The sequence below is a fragment of the Crotalus tigris genome, unplaced genomic scaffold (assembly GCF_016545835.1).
Source record: "Crotalus tigris isolate CLP2741 ecotype Arizona unplaced genomic scaffold, ASM1654583v1 scf7180000024337.5909745, whole genome shotgun sequence".
Classification (NCBI taxonomy): Eukaryota; Metazoa; Chordata; class Lepidosauria; order Squamata; family Viperidae; genus Crotalus; species Crotalus tigris.
The window spans coordinates 5435243-5459015 of record NW_024100507.1 but is presented as its reverse complement, the minus strand read 5'-3'; the positions used below and the strand labels follow the sequence as shown (position 1 = coordinate 5459015).

At 40.3% G+C, this 23773-nt stretch overlaps 1 protein-coding gene across 1 annotated transcript in view; it reads right to left on the bottom strand.

Annotated features, from left to right (window-relative positions):
* PARD6G (par-6 family cell polarity regulator gamma) overlaps positions 1-23773 on the bottom strand; it is an 83139-nt gene that overhangs the window by 36608 nt on the left and 22758 nt on the right. The window contains exon 2 of the mRNA XM_039325429.1: positions 21920-22142. Within this exon, the coding sequence (XP_039181363.1) occupies positions 21920-22142 (223 nt within the window). The remainder of the gene's footprint in view (positions 1-21919; positions 22143-23773) is intronic.

Below are 23773 nucleotides of genomic sequence, written 5' to 3'. Positions count from 1 at the left end.
GGCATGCCACGTCTTGGTACCGGTCCACGGATTGGAGGTTGATGACCCCTGCTCTAGGTCAGGGGTATCAAACTCAATTTCACTGAGGGTCGCATCAGCATTGTGGTTGCCCTGGGGGGGCCAGGTCAGTGTGGCCAGAGTGGGTGCAGCCTAATGGGTGGGCATGGATGGAGTGGGTGTGGCCTATTGGGTGGGTGTGGCCAGTTCTACATCATTTCTCATCAAGGGTGCCTATGGGGGCCTGGGCAGGAGTGGGACAGATCTGAGGGTCTCTGGCAGAAGAGGGTGGGACCAGGGAAAGTGCCAAGGCATGGTCCACCGGGGCAAGTGCCAAGATGGCCACCACAAAATTGTACATTGGCTCCCGGCTGCCTGGGCCAGGGCCAAGGCAGCGGGGGCCGTTCCCTCACTGTTTCCAGGATGGCTTCGCGGGCCACATGAAACCACTTCGCGGGCCGCATCCAGCCCCCAGGCCTTGTGTTTGACATGTCTGCTCCAGGTGATACCTATTAAATGTAACAAATCTCTTAGTGGTCTCTGAGCTTGATTGTTTGCTTGCAGACATTTCATTACTTGACTAGGAAACATCATCAGTACTAGTGAGTGTAGGGTTTGCTTTCTGTTTATATACAATAGCTAACCTTGCCAGTATTGCTGGAGATATGATTTTCTCTTTGGTAGTTTCTTACTTAAGATATTGTTTTCTTCTTGCTTGTTTGTCTGATGTTAATTCCTGGTTATCTGGATTTTAGCTGCTAGAGCAGTGAGCAAACAGGAAGTATGTCTTAAAGCAAACAACCAAGCTCAAAGACCACCAAGTGCTTCATAGTTAAACCTTGAGCTATATATTCCCTTCTATTGCAACAAATCATTGTAAAAGATTAAAAATGGCTTAAATCTCACAAGTTTGTCAGATTCACAATTCTGTGTTTTTATGAGAATTTGCAACATTCTAGGTAAAAACACTTGTGTCTGGAGTCCTAAGTGTATTGTGTATATGTATTTGAGAGTGCAAGATGCTCATTATTTTATGCAGTACTACACTACCACCTAAAAATGTTATGGATCCCCAAATTATAAAATGCACTCTTATTTCAATTTCAATAGAAAATTGTTGGATAATGCCTGTCTCAGGACTAACCAAATGGCTGATTGTGGTATACAAGTGTTCAATTGGTTTTAATAAAAAAATATCATAATACATTTGGATTAACTTTGATAATAGCTGCATTGATCCATTTTCTACATATTTCCATTTTTCATCTCAGCACCAAAAGATTAGGATTATCACACATTATAATTTTTGAACATGAAATGCAATGTTAAGTAAATATCCTTGTGATTGGGTTGAAAAAGTGCACTGTTTTCCAATACACACTCTCCCTTTTATATCATAGTCCAGTGGTGCGAACCTATGGCACGGGTGCCAGAGGCGGCACTCGGAGCCCTCTCTGTGGGCACATGTGCTGTTGCCTCAGCCTCCCCTCCCCCTGTGACCCCCTCCTTTCCAGCAGCCCCCCTGAAGGAGAGTCGCCTCTGAACATGACCCACGCAGAGCAGCACAGCCCAGGACATGGCAGCCAGGCAGCAAGGACAAGACTCTACCCTCACACCCCATTGTGCACAGTTGATGCTGCAGGGCGTGGGCAAAGGGCGTGACCACCATAGCGCTGCTGGGCTGCCTGGGCGATCTGCGGCGGGCCCTGGAGGCAGTGAGTGGCCCTGCGGGCAGGTGAGGTGGGGAATGGGGGGGCAGAGTGGGAACAGGGCAGTGGATGGAGCAGGCGGGGCCAGTTTTTGAGCACTTGGTCTCTAAAAGGTTCGCCATCACTGTCATAGTCCCAAGATGATTAAAACAGTGGGAGAGCCTGTGGCTAACAGCCAGTTTTACTAACTCTTTTACATAGCTGGCCAAAACATTTATCTGCTTTAAAATTAGTGTAGCAGGTGGGATATCAATTGAAATATTTATTTCAAATTGGGTGGCATGCTGCACTTGAAAAGAAGCTACAGTTTATCACAACTACGATGGGTTTCTTTGAAAAGAGACAAAAGCAAATAAAGGAGAATGAGGCAGAGATTTGCAAGAATTCAACTCCAACACAAAATCTGACTGGACCCAGGACTCAAGAGATCCAACAGTTTTGTTCCTAAACTTATTTAAACAACCTAGAGCTTAAGCTATTTAATGGATAATCTGCTATACATTCTTGGGGCCTCTTGGCTATTATAAGATATATACTGTAACTACTAAGATTTAGGACAGGAGAAACTGATCTACGTATTAGCAGAAGAGCTTTGAGACAGCAAATAGCACTAGACAGCTACCTTTATAATCCTCAAAACAAGGAAGCAATTCAAGCCTTAACAAGCTTCAAGCCAGTGGCTTCTGATGGCAAATGCACTGCTGCAAAATTTAGCAACTACCTTAGAGATTTCAGTGGAAACATCTGCAAAGAAATATATAATTTTGGACCCAACCCCAGCCCATATGCTCAGCAAGAAAAGAGTATATCAGTGCAGATTACAAATGTGATCAAATGGGAAGTGCTAGAAAATTAACTTAGAATTGATTCAGTGGCTATTTCTGAAAATATCTACGGTAATAGCAAGCTGGAGCCTTGATGGCAGAGCATTAAACCTTGCTTCTCTGTAAAAGAGGGAAAGCACCTTTATGAGTAGCAAAAGGGTTAAGATAAAAATTCCCTAAATATAATTTGGGATTTTGGATCTGGAAATTAGTAAATTAAAATAGTTTTCTCCAGATCCACTGCTATTAATACTTAAGCTGAGAGGACACAACAAGAAACATCATTAAGTTGCAGTTTTCTCCCTGGAAGAGTTAAGATTTGTTGACAAGTTGGAATAAACAATTGTTTCCAAAGTTTAATTTTCAACCAATATCTCAGATAGCAAATTTGCATGTGAGTCACACTGAAGGAGATCCTTACTTAAATCTCAATAAACCACTGGGGATAATTTAGGTGGCCAGATAAAGAACTGTTATCTTAAATTGCAGGTAGTTCTTGAGTTATGGCAGCAACTGGAAGTGGCATTTCCATTGATAAGCAATGTATCATAAAGTGACACACTTGCTTAGTGACTTTGCTTAGTGACTGCACTGCTTAGTGATACAGTCCCAGCAGTCCCAGTTGCCATAATTAAGTAAGGACTAAGCGAGTTACTAAGCAAGGACCCCATATGATGGCGACATGAGATGAGACAGGAATCCAGAAGAGCTTGCTTATGCCATTGAAACCATGTGCCAGGCAAGCAGTCTGAGAGTTATGAGGAGGTCCTGTGGGTAGATCCTATGGACTATGGGCAAGTCTGGGGTAGATGCTACAGAGTACAAGATCCCCATACCATCTGGAGGCTCCTCAGGAGAAAAGCAACAGAAGCAGGAACAACCTCCAGGAGTGATTTGAGATCTCCTGCCTGCTTCCTCCTTCACTTTGTTTGTGAACAGCTGGCAGGAAAAGTTGCAAATGGTGATCACATGACTGTGTGATGCAAAAACCATCATAACTGCAATCTGGTTGCCAAGGGTCCAAATCATAGCCCCATGATTGTGGGGATGCTGTGATGGCTGCAATTTTGTGGACCACATTTTAGTTCTCGTCATGCAGTGCCATCGTAACTTCAAATGGTCACTGAACAAGTGGTCATAAGTAAGGACTATCTGTAAACTGTAAGCTTTTGGGGGATGTTAGATCTTTATAAAGGTCAGATTTGTACAGCACTGAGTAAAAGTGAGATCATCTTAGCTTCACTGCCACAGAGACAGATTTGTTGCATTTATGAGTAAGATTCTAATTATCACATTTGAGGCCCACTGTGCGGAAGATGAAAATCCACCAATTTGTTGCTTACATGTGAAAGATAAATGAAAGGTGATACTTAAGTACTTAAAATACTTGGTTTTGTTTTTATTTGTGAGTAATTAATTTCTGCCAGCATCTAGAATGTCTTCTAGAGAACAAAACTATCTTTCTTTTCAACTACTTTACCCAGTGTAAAAACCAGCCAGTGTTTGCAGGCTCCTTCAAATCTATCTGAGACAGACAGGTAGGCAAGTAGGCAGCAGCACAGGGCAATACTGTGTAGCTCTGCCAGTCTGTGTCTTTGTGTGTGTGTGTGTATATGTGTGTGAAATGGATTGCAGTATTTTACAGTCTGAGCAATGCAATTAAAATAGCAGTGGGATAGAATACAGGATATGGTCTTGTTTAACTCCCCCCCCCGTGATGGGGGTGGGATTAGAAAGGGCTCCACTGCCATATTTTATTTGCAGGTAAGACTTGATGAGACAGGCGCTGCCATTTGCTGAGACAAATTAGAATGCAGAGTGCTTTGTTCTCTTTATCTCTATAAGCAACATACAAAGCAGCCAAGAGGGAAGGTAGTGGCATGATTGTGATCCCCTTGCCAGATTAAAATTGGAACCTTGCTTCCACATTCAAATCAACACCTGGATCATACTAAGTGCAACTCTCTTTTTGCTGTGGAGCAATGCAAACTTTTGTGTTTCTTCCCAGAACAGTGATCATCAGCACATTTCTAAAATTCAACTTTCCTATCTGTCAATTACAAAAGCCCCTAAATGAGAACTGGATTTAATAGCATTGGTTAAATTCACCAAAGCGTAAAGCGACCAGGCTAAAGAAAAGGCAACACATTCAATATATATATATATATATATATATATATATATATATATATATATATATATATATATATATATATATATACACCAAATCGTGAAAGCAGATGCTCTTAACAGAGAATATTAAAATGCAGGCATTAAGTTGCTAGAAAGCAGAATGATAAGCACAAAGGATATAAAATTATTTTGACAGAGAACCCTGGTATAAGCTCTTCTGCAAGCAAAGTGAGAACTATTTAGTTGCTGATCCATTATCTGTTGCTGCTTGCAAAAACTACAAGAAAATGCAAGCCCCTTCTGATTATTTACTGCAACCTACCTCTATAATCATCATTGTCATTCATAGCCATGACAGTCTATATCCCATCAAGACAACAAGCCAGTGTTTGGAATAGTTATTATTAAACTTGCAGGCTGAGCATAAGTGAATTCATACTTAATTGATGGCTATAATTGTCATTTCATAAAAAACACAAAAAGTACGTGATGAACTCTGTTTATAAACCAATATAATATTATTAAAACAACTCTATTTCTGAATATTGGCAATGGCCTTAGGACCAACAATGTCTTTATAAAAGGAATATGCCTAAATAGGAAGCTGTTTCATCATAGCTAACTAATGAATTAGCTTCGTGGAGCTTTGCCTCTCAAGAATTCTCCAAACCAGCTAGATTTGCTCTTATATGGGTAAGATAACTAGGAAAGTAGGCATACTGATGGCATGATGCCTTCATACTGGTAAAACTGGATTGACCATTCTTTTAATATACACCTATGAGAGAGATGGGTATATTCCAATCCATGGAAAGTAATTGATTTTACAATTAAGAGCTGGTACATACAGTAGGCAGGAAGGAAAGGAAAGGAAAGATAGTGTAAGTAGTTGCTAGATAATGAAACCTGTAAATGCAAACAGGTTGCCAAGCATCTGAAATGTGTTCATTTGAACTTGGGGCAGCGGTACAACTACATTTTTTGACAACCAGAAGCGTTTTATGGGCCGCAAAAGATCCTTTCTGAGGCCACTGTAACTATGAATGGTGGTTAAAGGACTGCTCCTAAGGGGAGAACTGTTTGTTGAGTCAATGCATGTAATTCCTAGCAGCCTTTAAGTTTGGGAAAGGCTGAGATATAAGATGTTGAAATTTCCTATATTTAGGATGGAAGAAATGGTAGGAAAGTTTGCAGACCAAACCAGGAAAAAATATTTAAGGTCTTATTACAGATCCATTATAAACTCAGATGGGACTGAACAATTCTATGTTCTAATCCTAACTGGACAGATGCTTGCATAAAGCATATAAGCAGACCACAATACCAATACATTCCATTTTCGCCACACCAAATCATCTGTTGTTCATAGGCAGAATATAGAAGAATGCACGTAACTTTTCAGGGATTTTTGAAATGCAATTCCTATCATCCTTCACCTTGTGAAGTGGTCTAAGTCTGATAAGATATAGCGTTCACAAACATCTGAAAGCCATACATATCCATGCTTGGCATAGTGCCTAAACTGAGAAGTTACTGGGGTCACAATTCCTAGGTATTTTCTGGTATAATCACTGTTCAAATCCTACCCAAATATGTATGGTCTGCATACTTATTTATCAACTTTAATGTCACCTCATTCATGAAGTGACTCTAGGCAGCTTGCACAATAGGATTAAAAGATCTAGTAAAAAATAACAAAAGGGACAAAATAATAAGTAAGATATAGAGGAAGGCGAAGAATAATTAAATATACATATTCCCAACCAAAATACATTTACTTCAGATTATTATTTTACTGAGCATCGTTTTAGCACTTGAACAGGCAATTTATAATCTCCAATCTAACACAATGTAGTTTCTGTGTATTTAGGGGACAGAGAGATGAAAAATCAGTGGCCCTGACAAGTTTTGATTCCTGTTCATTCAGTGCCAGCTTCTGTCTCTAAACAGAGCATCATTAATAAGGTATGGTCCTCAATAGGAAGATGTTGTCATGTACTACTTGGGATTATTTTATCAATGAGAATGGAGGTTATCATCTTTAAAAGTAAGTAATATTTTAGCTATTTAAGTTCATTTTTGGTGCTGTGGCTTTATCCAATTTGCAAAAGTAATCACTCAAGTGTTAGACTTGAGATCACCCATGGTTTCTATATATTCTATTTATAAACTCACACATGTAAGTATGCCTGTGTTCCTTTATCAAGGGTGTCAAACTGCCGGTCTGCAACCCGGATGCATTATAGCAAAACTGCACCCACCCCATTGCCGGCAATGGCAAAAAAAGTCCCGATTATGTCGAGATACGTCATGTGACGTTGCAACTGTGACACCCCTGCTTCACATTGACAAGCGTACTAGTCTACCATCTGCTTCCAATTTTTAATCCTGCAGAATTTTATTATCTTAGCTAAGGAGCCCTTGCTAAGAGACTTGGTCAAATCCTTTGTGTATGCCCAAATAATGTATTAATATGTACATTATTCCCACAAGCTTTGGGGTAGAGCGAGGATAGAGGTCAGCACAGTTGCATGTGGATGTGGAGGGTGTGTCTGTTTCCTCCAGAGTGTCACAAGTTTTTGTTATATTTTTTTATAGTTTATATGTGTTTATTGTTGTTTTGAGAGCCGCCCATAATTATGGTACAAAAGATGGGTGGATAAATAAGTCTTTTAAACAAATAAATAAAATTTAGCACAGTATACTATCTACAAATCTTCTTGGGACAACTTAATAGCTAATGAGAAAAACTTTTGGTGAAACTATCTTCATCATTTATATCAGTGGTTCTCAACCTGTGGGTCAGGACCCCATTTGGGGTCGAACGACCATTTCACGGAGGTTGCCAAACAACGCAATCCGCCATTTTTTTCCCCTTTTCCTTAGCTGTGCTACTCCCTTTTATTCTATTGGCTTTTGAAAGCCAATAGAATAGACTCTCTTGAATAGAGTCTAATTCTATTGGCTTTCAAAAGCCAATAGGAATTGTCCGGGCTGTCTCTGCCCTGCTGAGCCCACCAAAAGTCCCATTCTGCAAACGGTACTGCACCAGTTGAGTAGTCCTCGGCTTACGACCGGATGAGTAGTCCTCGACTTACGACCGGTTGGGGGTCGCGGCATTAAAAAGGTTGAGAACCACTGATTATATGCAAAAATCTGATAATAAAATAATTATGCAAATCTGCTAAGGTGCAATAAATTATTGTACAGGTTTTGTTTGTTTCATTATTTATTACTCATCATCTATGTTAGGTTTATTGTGAATCATCCTGAGATTTAACTGCAAAAACAGCCTGCGTAATTTGTTTTAAATAATATTGATTTCACACCAATTTTTCTTTTTTTCTTTTTTTTAAAATAATGGTTTTATTGGTTTATCAAAATATAAAATAGAGAAATTTTAAAAAGTAATAAAAACTAGGAGAAGGGGAAAAGAAAAGAAAAAGGCACCAACTTCCGACTCTCTTTAGCACAGAAGAAGATAGCAACATTACAACCGCAACTTTTGACTTTTACACAACAGTATGTACAAGCCATTTCTATAACAATAAATATATCTAAATAGCAAAAACAAACTCAAAGTTTTATTTTTTTTCTCCACTGCAAGCACAAAATCCAGAAGCAATTTCAAAATAGAAACAACGTTAGATATATTCTCTTCTTCGGATAAAAGAATCAAGTTGACCATCTCTGCTTCTCTTAGTCATGGGGAATAATATATACTTCTGTTGACTCCTTAATCTTTATCATAATTCATATTAAGGGAATCCTCTATATTATTTCAATTTTTTTTAACCCTAAAGGGAAAAAACACTTTTTCTAATTTGAATATTTTACACCAATTTTTCAAAGGGAGCCTTGCATTTTGCACGAATCAATATGGACAGAACAGCAAAAGGCAGGTTATCTCTAGCTACCGTGTTTCCCTAAAAATAAGACCCATCTAGAAAATAAGCCCTAGCCTGTTTTTGGGGGTGGCCCTAATGTAAGCCCTACCCCAAAAATAAGCCCAGGGGTGGCAAACGCGCAGGAACCGACAGTGTCTGGCAGTAGCAGCAGCCCACAAGCCCCTTGGCACAGCACAGATAAGTCCGAGCATGGAGGCAAAGGCAGGGGGAGGCAGGCGATCCAGATGTGCTGTGTGGCCGCCTGGATCATGGGAGGCTTGTGTGTCGGCACTGGCAGCAGGGAGAGGCAGAGGCATGGGGCAGGCACTCCTGAGGTGCTGCATAGCCACCTGCCCCAGCATGGCTACAGGCAAGCCAAGAGACAATGGGACGGAGTGGGTGGTGGATTGACCTCCCCCTGTGCCTCTGCCTGCTGCCGGTGCCCCCACAAGCTGATGGCCACACACCACATTGATTCAATTCGCTCCATTTCCAAGGACCCCATAGGCACCCAAACACTTTTTGCCCGGACAGAGAACTGACCGAGACTGGAAGCTTAGTCTGCTTGGAAAAGGAAAAAGTGTGGCAGGCAGAGGGAGGCAGCAGGGGAGGCTTGTGCCGCCCAGTCCTTCAGCTTTCCCTTCTTGTCTGCGTTGGTCTTGCCCTGTAAGCTGATGTGGCACGGGCAAGCAGATGGTGGGAGGGAGAAGGCAGATGACTGCAAAGTCAGACATCCCCCCCAAATAAGCCCTAATGAAATCAGTGGTGGGATTCAAATATGTGAACAACCAGTTCTCTGTGTGGATTCCACTTCTGGAAGTCCATTCTGGGCCTGGGTAACAAAAAATTAGCTACCGCTTCTGCCAAAGTGGTGCGAACTGGCTGAATCCCACCACTGTATAAGACCCAGTCTTATTCTGGGGGAAACGCAGTACCTCAGGTTATTCCTCAAAAGCCATTTATTCTTCCAGAACCACTAGGAATGTTTACATATTTGTTCTTTTAGAGAAAACATATTCTGATCTATAACAGAAGAACCATCATATACCCCCAATACTGTCTTACTGTCTAAAATGACCTCTTATTGATCCTCATCCAAAATATTACCTGACTGAGCACGATCACTTTCATACTTCATCTAAATATCTCAGTGACTAAAGCAGATTCATATTTATTGGAGTAGGTCTTTCTAAGGCATGTTTCTCAACCTAATGAACTTTAAGATGCGTGGGCTGGGGAATTCTGGGAATTGAATTATGAACAACTTTAAAATTCATAAGGTTGAGAAACACTGGTTTAGGCAGGGATCTTATTCCAGCTTCTTCAACTTGGTGCCCTCCATGTGTGTCAAACTGCAAATCCCATGATTCTCAGGCAATGGGTATGTTTATGAGAAACAGAGATCAACTTCTGACATGCCCTGTCTGTCTCTGTCTGTCTGTCTCCTTCACTGGTAAAGTTTTGGGATGATGTGGGAATTGCCTTTAAAAAAACATCATGCTGGCTGCACAGAAATGGTTGTGGAGAACTGTATAAGTACCCAGCCATGAATGGACAAATAATTCAATTAGCCCACAATTACTGGGGAGTTGGGAGGTCTTTGGGTGTCCAGAAGTCTGAAGGTATCATAGACGAGGAACTTTTGTTTTGAGCGTCTGCCAGAAAGATGTTTTTTATTTATATAGACAGCAATCTTATTTTTTAAAATCGGACCGCAGAAACATAATAAGGGAAGGAAAGGTTGCATGCTTTTGTGTCTATACCTAATCCTATGGAGATCATTTTGAAAATAGTTGAAAGAAACAGAAGATAGAAGGAGCAGAGAATTTGCTGAAATTTCCCATTTGGGCTATATCTCATTTACAACAAGATAGTGATGATGGCAAACAAGAAACCTAGTACTAGTACAATATACATGGATGGATGGATGGATGGAATTATTTGTTTTTGTAGCTCTCTCCCCTTCTCTATTTGCTGAGAAGAGATAAACATAGAATACAGAAACAATGTGCTGCTTTTTTAAGAGAGGAAATCCTTTATAAATTGGATTAAGGGATGTTAGTCATTGCTGGCTACTTCTCAAACAAAAGTCAGACACTGAAAATCTTTGCCATTCACAAAAAGTGTATATATAAACCTTTAGTCTGACTGGTTTAAAATATGTCTGGGTCAGAGGGGGAGGGGAGTAGAGGTTTTGGTTTGTTTGTTTGTTTTTTGAATTGCGAACTATTTTAAGGATGCACCATCTTTCTTCCTTCCCACTTCCCTGGTGCACATAAATGCTAGAGTTAAACACTGCTAGAAGCATCCCTTTGAGCCTGTGAAAAGTACAGTGCAAATCCACCATTAAACAAATTCATATTTTCCTCTGAAGCCACACTGAAAAAGCCAACCTCTCTCCCAACTCCTTAGGCAGCGTTTTCCAAGGGAAACTTCCTGTGGCTATTCTCAAGGCAAAATATCCCAGACCAAGGATATTTATATTATGAGGAAAGCAAGCAGGATCTTTAAAAGAAAATGGATGGGGCTGGGGGGGGGGGAAACGAGAGGGAGAAAAGAGGGGAGGGGAGAAGGACAGCGTTCTTTCACTCCAAAGAGGGTTTATTCATTTAGCGGCTTTGCAACTGCAACTCAGCCTACATTTACACAGCACCCATGCGGTTGAGGGGGAGGGAGAAGCAAGAATGTAATTGAAGCCACTGAAAATAACCCATTGGCAAAATGACACTAGTTATTCAGCTTAGGCTTCTTTCAACAGTTCTCATGGCCATAATTCCAGAGATGTTTTTGCCAACACACCAAAGAAACGGTTGCTTTTCTCCCCCCCCCCCCCATCACAAAAGAGGCATTGCCAGACATCCCAGAAAAGCAGATTACAAGATCTGAAGCGAAGGGGTTATAGCCAATTCAACCTAACCCAGTGGGTAACAGAATGTATTTCTCAAGCCCTTTACAAACACCCCACCCTCTTCTCCTCACCCCAAACAAAACAAAACAAAACAAATAAATAAATAATTCAGTGAGCCTGACTCAGCAGCCTGACAGGAATAACAGCCTGCCCAGTTATGAAATGCTGGCTTAAGCCAGGCAGTAATTATTCTTTTTCTTCTTTGGGAGACACAGGAGGCTGCGAACACAGGAGGCTTCAGCTAAAACATTTTCATAAACTAAATTGGGGAGAAAATTGTCTGGTGCGTTTGTGTATCCTAATGTGTCAAGATGAATAGTGCTTGTGTGCAGACACAGACACAGACACACAGACACACACACACACAGAGAGGGATCAAAGAGACTATTGCCTGAGAATGGAGGAATTGCTATGAAGTTTTATCTGCTTGCAATCTTAAGATAGGCAAATAGCAGAATCGGGGAAAACCATTTCTTTAATGCCAGCATCCCACAGACTCAGGCTGTGTTTGGCAACAGTCTATAGATAAAAATCTAGCTGCTTAGATTGACTATTAAGTGGAGCTGAATTTGTATCAACCATTCTAAATAATAAATGATAACACATTTTATCTATTCAGTGACTCATTTCTTCTCATGTGAAAGATATCCCACAGAAGCTGTTAATCAAAAAAAAGGAGTGAGCTCTACACAACATCCCCCTGACAATAGTTGAAAAACTACTGCCATCATAAAAGCTTCTGGTGAGTATTCTGTGCTGCATAACTAAACTTGTCGATCAAGGTTATCAGCCCATAAACTATGATGATTTTCCAGTGTTCATTTGTTGCACTTAGTATCCCTCCTTGTTTTTTAGAAGGTTCTCTTATTAAAAGCTATCAGGAGGAACTTTACAACACCTTCACAAATCAGTAGCGATCATAAGCACATCTAAGTCTGGACTATTTTATCCACCATCCTAAAAAGGCAAAGTTGTCCTTTATTTAGCCAGTTACTGAAAACCCCTTTTCTAAGACTTGTCTAAATGTCTGATCAAGAACTGCTTATTGTTTAGGAACTAAATTACAAACTAGCAGTCAGAATTTTTTTTTAAAAAATATCTTCTCAGCTGAATCAAAAAATCTGCAAATAAACAAAGATGTTTCTGATCAATCTCCTAATGTTCCATTGAGCTCAAGCACAATTGAGAAAAACAGATCACCTCCCACTCTTCTAGCCTACAGTTACACTACAGATCAACTGTCACTTCTGTTGCCAACCTTATCCAAGTTGAGAAAACAACCCTAAAGGCTAATTAAATCTCAGGCAGAGCCAATGATTAAAACAGAATGTGGCACAGCCCTAATAAGGTAGATTTCAAACACAAGAGCCCTTTCTTTTTGCTCACCTCTCCCGCTACTTTTCTCAGCAGAAGTTACCTCTAGGATAAGGTTGGAGACCAAGAACCAATTGGGAGAAGGATTGGGAGGGGGGAGGTAGAAGAAAATGTAATTTGGGAAAGAATCTAGATAACCTTCACTTTTCTTACCGCATACCAAATCTGTGACAATTCAAACCTTTATGTCCCAATGTCTGCAATCATTACTTCTTCCCCCTTCTCTACACATACCTTTAGTGTTGCTAAATTATTTTTGTTACTGACTAGAAATGTCTTGATTCTCTAAGACAGCTTTGTAGGCTGACACAAAGAGACCTCCCCCTCCGTCCCCCCAACAAAAACCTGTTACCGGATTGAATGGCAAATGCATTTTTGTAACTTAACTTTCTAAAGGAAGCCAAAAATAAAATGGAGGCACACAGAAAATCCCCAAGTAAATACTTTTTGTTTGATTCTCAGTCAAGGAGTGGGCTGTGTTTCTGAAGCCTGGAAAAAAAACAGAATTCCTGAATAATCATCTTAGCTATTCAGAGGCAGAAAAAAAATTGATGGTCTACAATTTGTGCAGTTGAAACTCAAGAGATCTCCTGCATTCCACCATTGTTTATACTTTTGAATCAGCTTTGAGAGAGGCTGTGGAAAGAGGAACATTTTAACAGGCCCATTCATGTCTTTATTAGAACAATTAAGGGACTCCTATAGTTTTAGCTGTAAAAGAATGAGACCCAATTAAATGAACTCCAAAGTAGAAATGCTCCAACTGCTAGGACACTGTAGAAGAGTAGTGTTATTTAAATAATCCAGATAAAGTCTTATATTAAAATTTCCTAAGACAAAACTCTCCTTTATATCACAGTTCTCAGACAGGTTAGTATACTTCAGTACTTTGATGACCAGCCTAAAGTAAATACTTGAATTGTACCTGTTGGGATGTGTCTCCTCTTATTTAAAATGTGGACATTAGTTTAACTAGAAATAACTGAATCAACTAATGTCACCCTCTTTTGAGCAGCTTTATTCAGCTGGGCTTGATATACTTGGAACAGCCTTTATCAAGCAAAATAAAGTTGTCTTCAAGTTGACCTCAGCTCCAGATGATTCACATCTACCAAGAAAAATAAAACTAACAAGTCCAAACCTACTTGATCAAGCAATAGATGTAACTGCTTCCCAGCTCTTCAGTATTCAGAGCAAACTGAAGTAAATAAAATCCTAAAATTCTCCTTTATTGGTACTAAAAAGTCTGGATAATTGAATGGTCAACTTCTTTTCCAGTACTTTATTAAAGCAACAATTCCAAATTTCTTAATGTCTATTAAGAATCTCCATAGACATTTTTCCAAAATACAGCTCCACAGATTTAACAATCATCAGCCATCCCCCAAAGGGGTCAAAAATAATTTCTTTAGATTTCCTCCAAAAATATTTGGTATCTACATGAAGGAGCATTAATCACTTCCATATTGCATCTTGCTTGGATGAAGCATTACAGAAGCATCCTGTAATCAGAAATCTAACTATATTTTGACACATCTGTTACCTTTTTCATGACCTTTCATCAAGGCTCCAACATGCCTTTCCGTGGTCTTCTGCTTAATGTCTTACCTTCTGCAGTTATGCAAGGCAGATTTGCTAGTATCCCATATGACAAATGCCTATCTTCATGCTTTTCTAGATTGATAAACAAATTGTCTGCTGAAATATTAAGTGAATTCCTAAATTGTCTAGAACAGGGGTGTCAAACTGCCGGCCCATGCTGAAACCGCGCCCACCCCATTGCTGGCAATGGAAAAGAAGTTGCGATATGTCACAACACATCATATGACGTTGCGAGTTGGATACCCCTGGTCTAGAAGTTCTGAGCATGGATGGTGGTTCAACAGATACCAGTAAATTAGAATCCCAGGAATTATCACTGCCATCCTGGCTGGAGAAGCTAGGAGTTATAGTTGAGCAGTACCAGGAGGACCAATAACTCCTTACCTCTAATTGGAAAGCCAGTCATGTAATTTAAAGTTCAATAATGAACACTTTCCTCTTTAAAAGTCATTATGTTGATTGGCTGCCAGTAAATTCTTTTTCTAATTTACACACAGAAGCAAGCCACATTAAAATAAATGTAAACTGTGGGTCTTTTTTAACAGGCACGGGATAAACCACTCTTTATTCAGAAATATACTCCCTTAAGCTGGTGAGAGAAGCAAACGTTTTTTCTTCTTGCCAATAAATCAACCAGCCCCAAAGAAGTAGTCCATTAAATTATCTCCAGTGTCTTAATTACTATCTATCTTTAGTCAGTTGCCCAAAACAAGCGGGGAGACTGTCCTAAAACTGCCAGATCACTTCTGGCAAATCTCATTCTGATGCAAAATAATCTTGCTGACCATCAGGACTGCCACCTCTGAGAACAAAGAGAGGTTAGGTCAGCTTCAAATGGATGAGAAGGTCCAAGATTGGTAGTTATCTGTTGGAAGGCCAGCACTCTTGCTCCTTCTTATAAACTAACCCTTCTAACAGCATTTTGTCACGCAGGACTAAGCATACTCACAAAAACAAGCAAACAAACAAAAGAAAATATCCTTAATATTGTAGTCGACTAATGTTCATGGGAGCTAATAACCAATCCATATGGACGGTACCATATAAGAAAAATGCAAAGAATTTCACTCATGTGCTAGTTTCGTATCAGCTCATGCATGCAAAACCAGGATCTTGCTGCCTCATTTCACATAGCTTATCAAAAGTCTGCCAAATAGCCTTCATTTCATATATCTCCAGTGAACATTGGCACATTAAAGCAAGGATGCCATTGAAAGATTTAACAGATACTCAATGCCTCAAGTGATGTATCAGCCGCCATTTAAATGACACTAAGTACAACTTGTATTCCTAAGTGGTAGATATACGCAAAATGCTTCAAACAATTTTGAACATGAAGGGTTGCTTTGAGTGTTTTAAGCACCTGCTTCTTATGGTACATGATCATTTCCTCATCTGCAAAACACATGGCTTCAAAAAAATCAATTGAATGGACATCTAGATGAGAATTTAGGCTATCTGGGCCTTTCACACTATGGACAATAAGCAGAAAAATCTGCCTACTAATTTAATTAGAGAGGAAGACACTGCATCCCATTCTGCTGAATTGTTCCTGGGGGGGGGAAAGGCCTGTGAAAAACAATGAATCCTTTCTTTAAAGATCCAGCCAGTGTTACTTCACTAATTACCGGTAAGGAAGTTGTATTTAGATACATCTCCTTCTCCTCCTCCTCCTCAAATCTTTCAGACTCATGCAAAATAGCATTTTCCTTCCTTATCATCATAATGAAACAAGACATTGTCCCTTTTATACAGACAGAGGACAAAGGCTAAATGTAAAGAATGGGCCCCAAGGTTGTCCAATGAAACTCAGCCAGGATCTAAACTCATGTTGCATGTTGCCAGGATCTAAACTCATGTTGCATGTTGCGTCTATCAACTTCTCCACCTGCGGAAAGGTATCTATTTCAATTGCAATTAAGAGCATCAGTGGCCTCAGCTTGCAGAGCAGGTGGGGGCTGGGGGGAAGGAAAGAGAGGCCCTAAAGCAGGACATCTGTGTATTCCCTAGACTCTGAAATAAGAGAAGAATATTGCTCCAATATAGTAATCCGCCCACAATCTGCTTTGCTGGTGTACCAAGCAACAACAGACAGAATAAGTGTATTGGCAAAGAAACACCCATTGAGAGCTTTGGAGTTCTTTAAAGCCTTTGATCTTAAAATTCACAAAAAAAGTAACTAATCACTTAAGTGCAGCCAGCTTTAAGTGTAATAAGAACTATTTCTCCATCAAAGATCGCAGGATAGGGCATTGGCTTCTTGTGTTATTTATCTTACAGTACAATACCAAGATAATAAAAAAAAATTCAAGCCAACAAATCACTTAAAAGAAAAATAAATGTTCAGATTCTTGGAGGAAAGAGGGATGTTTTGATTTGGTATCAAGAGGAAAGCAAAGCCTTTTTATTTTCTTGGGAACACATTTGAGTCCAAAGTTAAGCCTTGGCAAGCCTTTTGCAAATAACTACTACTCTAACATACATCACCGGTTTTACACTGAAAGTAAGTAAAACTGAAGATGACAGCTGTACTATTAGAATGGCTGGTAAGGGAATGTGAAAGAGAAACATAATTACATTTTCCAGATCTTCCAATTTTATACAGGCCTTATAGCAATGGTGGCAAACCTATGGCACGGGTGCCAGAGGCGGCACTCAGAGCCCTCTCTGTGGGCACGCGCGCCGTTGCCCCAGTCCTAGGCCTTCAGCTGGGTTTTATAAAACCTTTTTGCTTTAGGCCTCTGCCGCCATGTGCAAAAAAAAAAAAGATTCAATCAGTCAATTTCAACTTCTTGCAGGAAAAAAAAAGACCTTGCAAAGTTGGAATTGATTGAACTTTTTAGCCCCACCCAGTCTGCAGTTACCACCGTAGCCATGCCCACCTAATGGGCTACACCCACCCAACTGGCCACACCCGCCCGGCACACGACGATGCATAAGTGGGTTTTGGGTTGCAGTTCGGGCACTCGGTCTCTAAAAGGTTTGCCATCACTGCCTTAGTTCTTGACTAAAGACTACAACTGAGCCCAGAATTTACGTTGCTAAGGGAGAAATTTGTTAAATGGATTTTTTGGTCCCATTTTACAACTTTTCTTGCCATTCACTTTTCGTTAAGTGAATAATTCTTCTTCTCCTTCTTGTGTCATATCCGTTGGCGATCATGTTGGCGATCCCGTTTTTATCAGCAGCTGCACGAAAAAGTGCTGCTGAGTTTTGTCCAAACCAATCCCTTAGGTTTTGAAGCCATGATGTTCTTCTTCTGCCTGGACCTCATTTGCCCTCAATCTTTCCCTGGAACAAGGATAGGCAACCTTGGCTCTTTTATGACTCGTGGACTTCAACTTCCAGAATTCCTGAGCCAGCCATGCTGGCTCAGGAATTCTGGGAGTTGAAGTCCACGAGTCATAAAAGAGCCAAGGTTGCCTACCCGTTTCCCTGGAAGATTAAATGGAGTATGCCGTATTTTTCTGGGTGTCGCATCACATGTCCGAAAAATTCTAACTTTCGTTTTTTAATTGTTTTGATGATTTCCCGTGGCTTTCCCAGGCGGCTTATCAAGTGAATCATTGCAGATGTTAAATCAGTAACCTGGTTGACTCTGGCTTCCCCGTTCTCTTTGCTTGTCAGAACGTCACAAAACATGATCACATGACCCCGGGACACTGCAGCCGTCATAAATACGAACCATTTATCAAGCATCTGAATGTAAATCACGTGACCATGGAGATGCTGCAATGGTCATAAGTGTGAAAAATGGTTGTAAATCGCTTTTTTTCAGTGCCGTAACTTCGAACGGTCACTAAATGAACTGTAAGTTGAGGACTACCTGTATATATTCTACTTCTTTCAAACTATGATGATCAAAGGTGAGTGTGTTCACATTGGCTAGTCAACCTATCACCTACCCAAGCCTCCTTATTCTTGACACATTATAAAAAAATATTTCAACAACTTCACACAAAACCATCAGGCCCTACAGTTTCCGGCATCGTAGGCAAGCCGAAATAAACAACGTAGTGGTTTAGCAAAAAAATAAAATAAAATGAAGGTTTTATCTCTATGAATCAAAATAAATTATTTCAGGGGGGGGAGAGCCCTAAAATAGATCTCTAGTAGAATACATTTTTAGATTAATTTGGGAAGGTACGATTATTTTTTTAAACTGTAGTGTTTTGTGCCATTTGGTTGCAGAGTGCGATTGTCTGCACTATGTTCACTTGGGACACAGGGCAAAACCATTGATCAGCGCATGATGCCATGGAGGACTTGCACTTCCGCTGGCTTGTTGCGAAGTTTGATGCTCTTTTGGAGTCGAGAGTAACTAAACTTGAGTCAGCCAGCCAGCCAGCTTCTTTTTCTATGGAAGGATTAGAACCTGGATCTCCCAGTCCAAAGGTCTTCAAACTTGGCAACTTTAAGACTTGTTGACCTCAACTCTGAGAATTCCTCAGGCAGCTATGTCTGGCTGGAGAATTCTGGGAATTACACAAGTCTTAAAGTTGCTTGGTTTAGAGACCCCGTCTCCATTGATTCGTTCCCTACAAATGCGACATGTCTCAAAATTCTGCCTCTCCCTTTCCAGTGGCATCACCACAATACCTGGTGTCCCCCCCCCTTTTTTTTGTAAAGCCTTCCCCTCCCACCACCAATATCTACTTTGTGTTATGGTAAATTTGTGACCTTGAAGGTGGAACCAAACAGAGACAAAGGGGAAGAAAATCAATGTTCCGTAAATGTTTGTGGAATATGGCAGTTTGAGAATGGGTGCATGATTCGGTTTTGTGTTATTGATATGTTTAACATTAACCCAGGAATATAAAAACAAATCTATTATTAGACAAGCAAATCAGGAACGCCATGGATCTCTAATGCAAAGAATATGTGAAACAAAATTTCTCAGAATGGTAGCATGTATTATAAAAACAAAACAATAAATAAAATCTCTATTTCATTGCTATAGAGCAGAGGTGTCAAGCTCAATTTCATTGAGGGCCGCATCAGCATTGCAGTTGCCCTCGGGGACCGGGTGGGTGTGGCCAGGGTGGGTGCAGCCTACTGGGTGGGTGTGGATGGAATGGGTGTGGCCTACTGGGTGGGCATGGCCAGCTCTACATCGTTCACGTCAAGGGTGCCTGTGGGGGCCTGGGCAGGAGTGGGACAGATCTGAGGGTCTCTGGCAGAAGGGGGTGGGACTGGGGCAAGTACCAAGGCATGGTCCATTTCTTCATTCCTCACAAAGGGTGACACTTCCCCAGCATGCACCCAGGGGGGCGGGACCGATGCGGCAGGGGTTGGTTCCTTGCTGTTTCTAGACAGCCTTGTGGAGCTAAGACTGAATGTGTTTCAGCATAGATGGCCATCACAAAATTGTACATTGGCTCCCGGCCGGCCTGGGCCAGGGCCAAGGCAGTGGGGGCCGTTCCCTCACTGTTTCCAGGATGGCTTCGCGGGCCACATGAAACCACTTCGCAGGCCGCATCCGGCCCCCGGGCTTTGTGTTTGACATATCTGCTATAGAGAGACAAATCAATCACAGCAGACAGAATCCTATCCCTATTTCTTTTTTATATATGGTGGTTACTGAAAGTTTTAACAACAATAGTAAGAACTACTACAAGCTAAAATAGAAGAAAAAAGAGAAAGTGAGAAAAGAAAAAGCTAAAAGTGCAAAAAAAAAAAAATAGAAGGGAGAAAAAGATACAGGTAGTCCCTTGACTTACGACCACAATTGAGCCCAAAATTTCTGTTGCTAAGTGAGACATTTGTTAAGTGAGTTTTCTCCCTTTTTACGATCTTTCTTCCCAAAGTTTGATAAGTTAGCAACCCGGTTGTTAAGTGAATCTGGCTTCCCCACTAACTTTGCTTGTTAGAAGGTCGCAAAAGAGGATCCCATGGCCCCGGGACACTGCAATGGTCATATATATGAGTCAGGTGCCAAGCCTCTGAATTTTGATCACGTGACCCTGAGGATGCTGCAACAGTCATAAGTGTGAAAAATGGTCATAAGTCATTTTTAAGTGCTGTTATAACTTTGAACAGTCACTAAATGAACTGTTGTAAGTCGAGGACTATCTGTATAAAGAAGTTGCTTCTGATTTTGTTCACAGCAGTTATAATTAAAATTATAATTTAACCACTCTCTAAAATTACCTAATGTTTCTCTCCTTTCTGTAATCTAGTCCAGGGGTAGGCAACCTTGGCTCTTTTATGACTCGTGGACTTTAGCTCCCAGAATTCCTGAGTCAGCATGGCTGGCTCAGGAATTCTGGGAGTTGAAGTCCATGAGTCAGAAAAGAGCCAAGGTTGCCTACTTCTGATCTAGTCCAGGGGTGTTAAACTGCTGGCCCATGGGCCGGATGCGTCACGCCAAAAACACGTCACCCCATTGCTGGCAATGGGAAAAAAGTTATGATACATCATGACACATCGCAAGTTTGACACCCGTGATCTAGTTTAATAATCAAAACCATAAATCATAAGTTCATTTTTATGCAAAATGTCCATAAGGGTTTCCAGCCATCCATAAATGTCATTTTGTCTTTTCTCTAATCAAACAAGTCACTTTAGCAATTTTGGCAAGTTCTGTCATCTTCACCAACCATTCCTCCATTTTTTTGATTGCCAAATCTTTCTTTCTTTCCGCGTACAGTAATCTCACTGCAGTTTTTAGACATAAAAACAGTGTTTCATGGTTCAATCCCAGGACTAAAGATTCTGGTTTCAACTGAATATCAGTCTTTAAAATCCTCTGACTCACATTTGAGCCCAACAATTTTTAGCTTTTTTACATGTCCACCAAACATAATAAAATGACCCTTCACATTTCCAACATTAACATGAAGTACCTTTACACAATTCTAGATAATTTTCTGTTGTCATATAACAGAGGTATTATCATTTAATAAAAATTCTTTCAGATTATTATACAATGTTAGGGAAATGTATCCCTGTTTTTCATACAATGCAAAGCTTTGTAATTTCCAGTGTTATTTATTTATGCAAGTAGCAGTCTGCAAACTTTAGTGGCTGTTTCAGTGTTAAGCACCTTTCTAAATATACTGTACAAAAGAACAATTTCTGAAGGATACTCAGTTCTTGCTAGTTACCAGCAAGAGGATGGCACTTGCCATATTAATGAAGAAAATATGCTAATTATTCCAAGGGCATGCTATGAACAAATGTTAATGTGCTACTGTCTTTTGTCGGATGTATTTTTGACATTTGCCTAAACTACAGTTTATTTGCCCTATTTAAAGTTTCTTAGCTGGGAAGTCATCAAACACAGCACTCTATTCAGGGGTACCACCCTGAGGGCGGCAGAGAGGGTAAAAATGTATAGATGATGATCATAGTTACAGCTACCATCTTGACATCTTCCACACACACACACACACACACACACACACACACAGTAGCTGCCTCTGATTCTATTTTCAGCTGAAGAAAAAAAATCAAGTCATTTAAGTTTTCAACATTTTAACTTACCTTGTTTTTGGATAAAAATCCTAAGCAATGGGTTTGCACTTGAAACTGCTTTGTAGAAATTGTCATCATTATTAATGGGAAGAAGATCCCCATGGATGTCAGCGTAGCCTATCATTACCGCCATGTTGGAAATATGGTGGATGTGAAGGAGAAGTTTGTAGAAATCTTCGAATTTTCCTGGCTTGTAACGATCCAGAGAAAATCTTCGAAATTCTGCTCCAAACTACGATCAAGGGAAAAAAAGGATAAATGGCCATATATCAGGATTTTTAGGACTGCAAATTTAGTTCTCAGTTTACCTTTTTTAATCTTTAAGTAGGATACACATTTTTGCAGATTTTTGAATTAGAAGAAGTCTTCAATGACCACAAATGAAGTTGTTAAACGATGCAATTAGGTAAAGCATCACATGACCATACCAGACTTACAGTGTCAGTTCTGCTGCAGTCATTAGGCAAGTTGCCCATGGTCATTAAGTGAGACTTGTGAACATAACCTGACTTTATTGCCAGCTTCTCTACTCATGTTGATTGCTGGAAGCCAGCTGTGAAGCTCACCTATAGTAATTACATGACAACGGGAATGCTGTAAATTTGTAAATGTGGGACAGCTGCAATAGCGATCATATGACGTATGACACTGTGATGGTCATAAGTTTTAGCAGTGGTCATAAAGTTACTTTTTCAGCACCACTGTAATTTGAATGGTTGCTAAACAAGACAGTTGTTAACTGAGGACTACCTATATTAAGAAGAAGGGGACGACAGAGAATGAGGTGGCTAGATGGAGTCACTGAAGCAGTAGTCGTGAGCTTAAATGGACTCCAAAAGATGGTAGAGGACAGGAAGGCCTGGAGGAACATTGTCCATGGGGTTGTGATGGGTCGGACACAACTTTGCAACTAACAACAACAATTACATTAACATTTATGATTTTAAAAGAACAGCTAAACATGTGGAAATTAATTCAGTGTTAAATTGTTTTGCATAACTGTAACTGAATCCTCAAAGATCCAACAATGAACTATAATTTAGAACAAGGGTCCCCAACCCCCAGTCCCTGCCGCATGCCAGCAACCGGGCCACACAAACAAGCGAATCCCCATTCGCGGGATGCAGGCAGCACACAAAACCACGCCCCCTCCAGTACACGGAAAAACCTTCCTCCGTGGAACTGGTCCCTGATGTCCAAAAGATTAGAGGCCGCTGACCTAAAAGTTTCTCTTTTTTAATCTTTTTTTTTTTAAATTTCTGACTTTACTCCTCTAATCCCAGAAGCAGGATCAATGTTGTTGGAATGATTTTATGTCTTTTATAAAGCATTTCTTTGTATGCCATCTTTGTTATTTTTTGAAATAATAAGACAGGTGAACATATCCAACACACTTTCTTCCTCTTATTGCAATACTTTTACTTTCCCCCAGGTATTCTGCTTCCTATGTCAAATATCTGTTCTTGCAATGCCAGCCTGGTTTGATTTTATAAATTCCATTTCATTGCCATCTTTCCCCAAATTGTAAAAAGCTCAACTTTAGTGACTCATCTTACTAAAGCAATCACATCCTTTTTTATGTTCACGCGGAAACCTGCAAAAAGACGGTGCTTTCATGAGTAGGCAGAGAAATGCTGTGTTTACTCAAATTCAAAGCTTTTGTTCCATATCGTTTCAAAGCATGCACAGTCCTATGCTATAAATGCCAGTATCATTAATCACCTTTTATTATCCCCAGATGCTTCTGCCCAAAGATGAGGTTATTTCTTAGTTTGCCTTAAAGAGAATCAATCTAATAACAAAGCACGCATTACTTTTCTACTACAATGCATGGGCAACGTTTACAACATTCCCACTGAATAT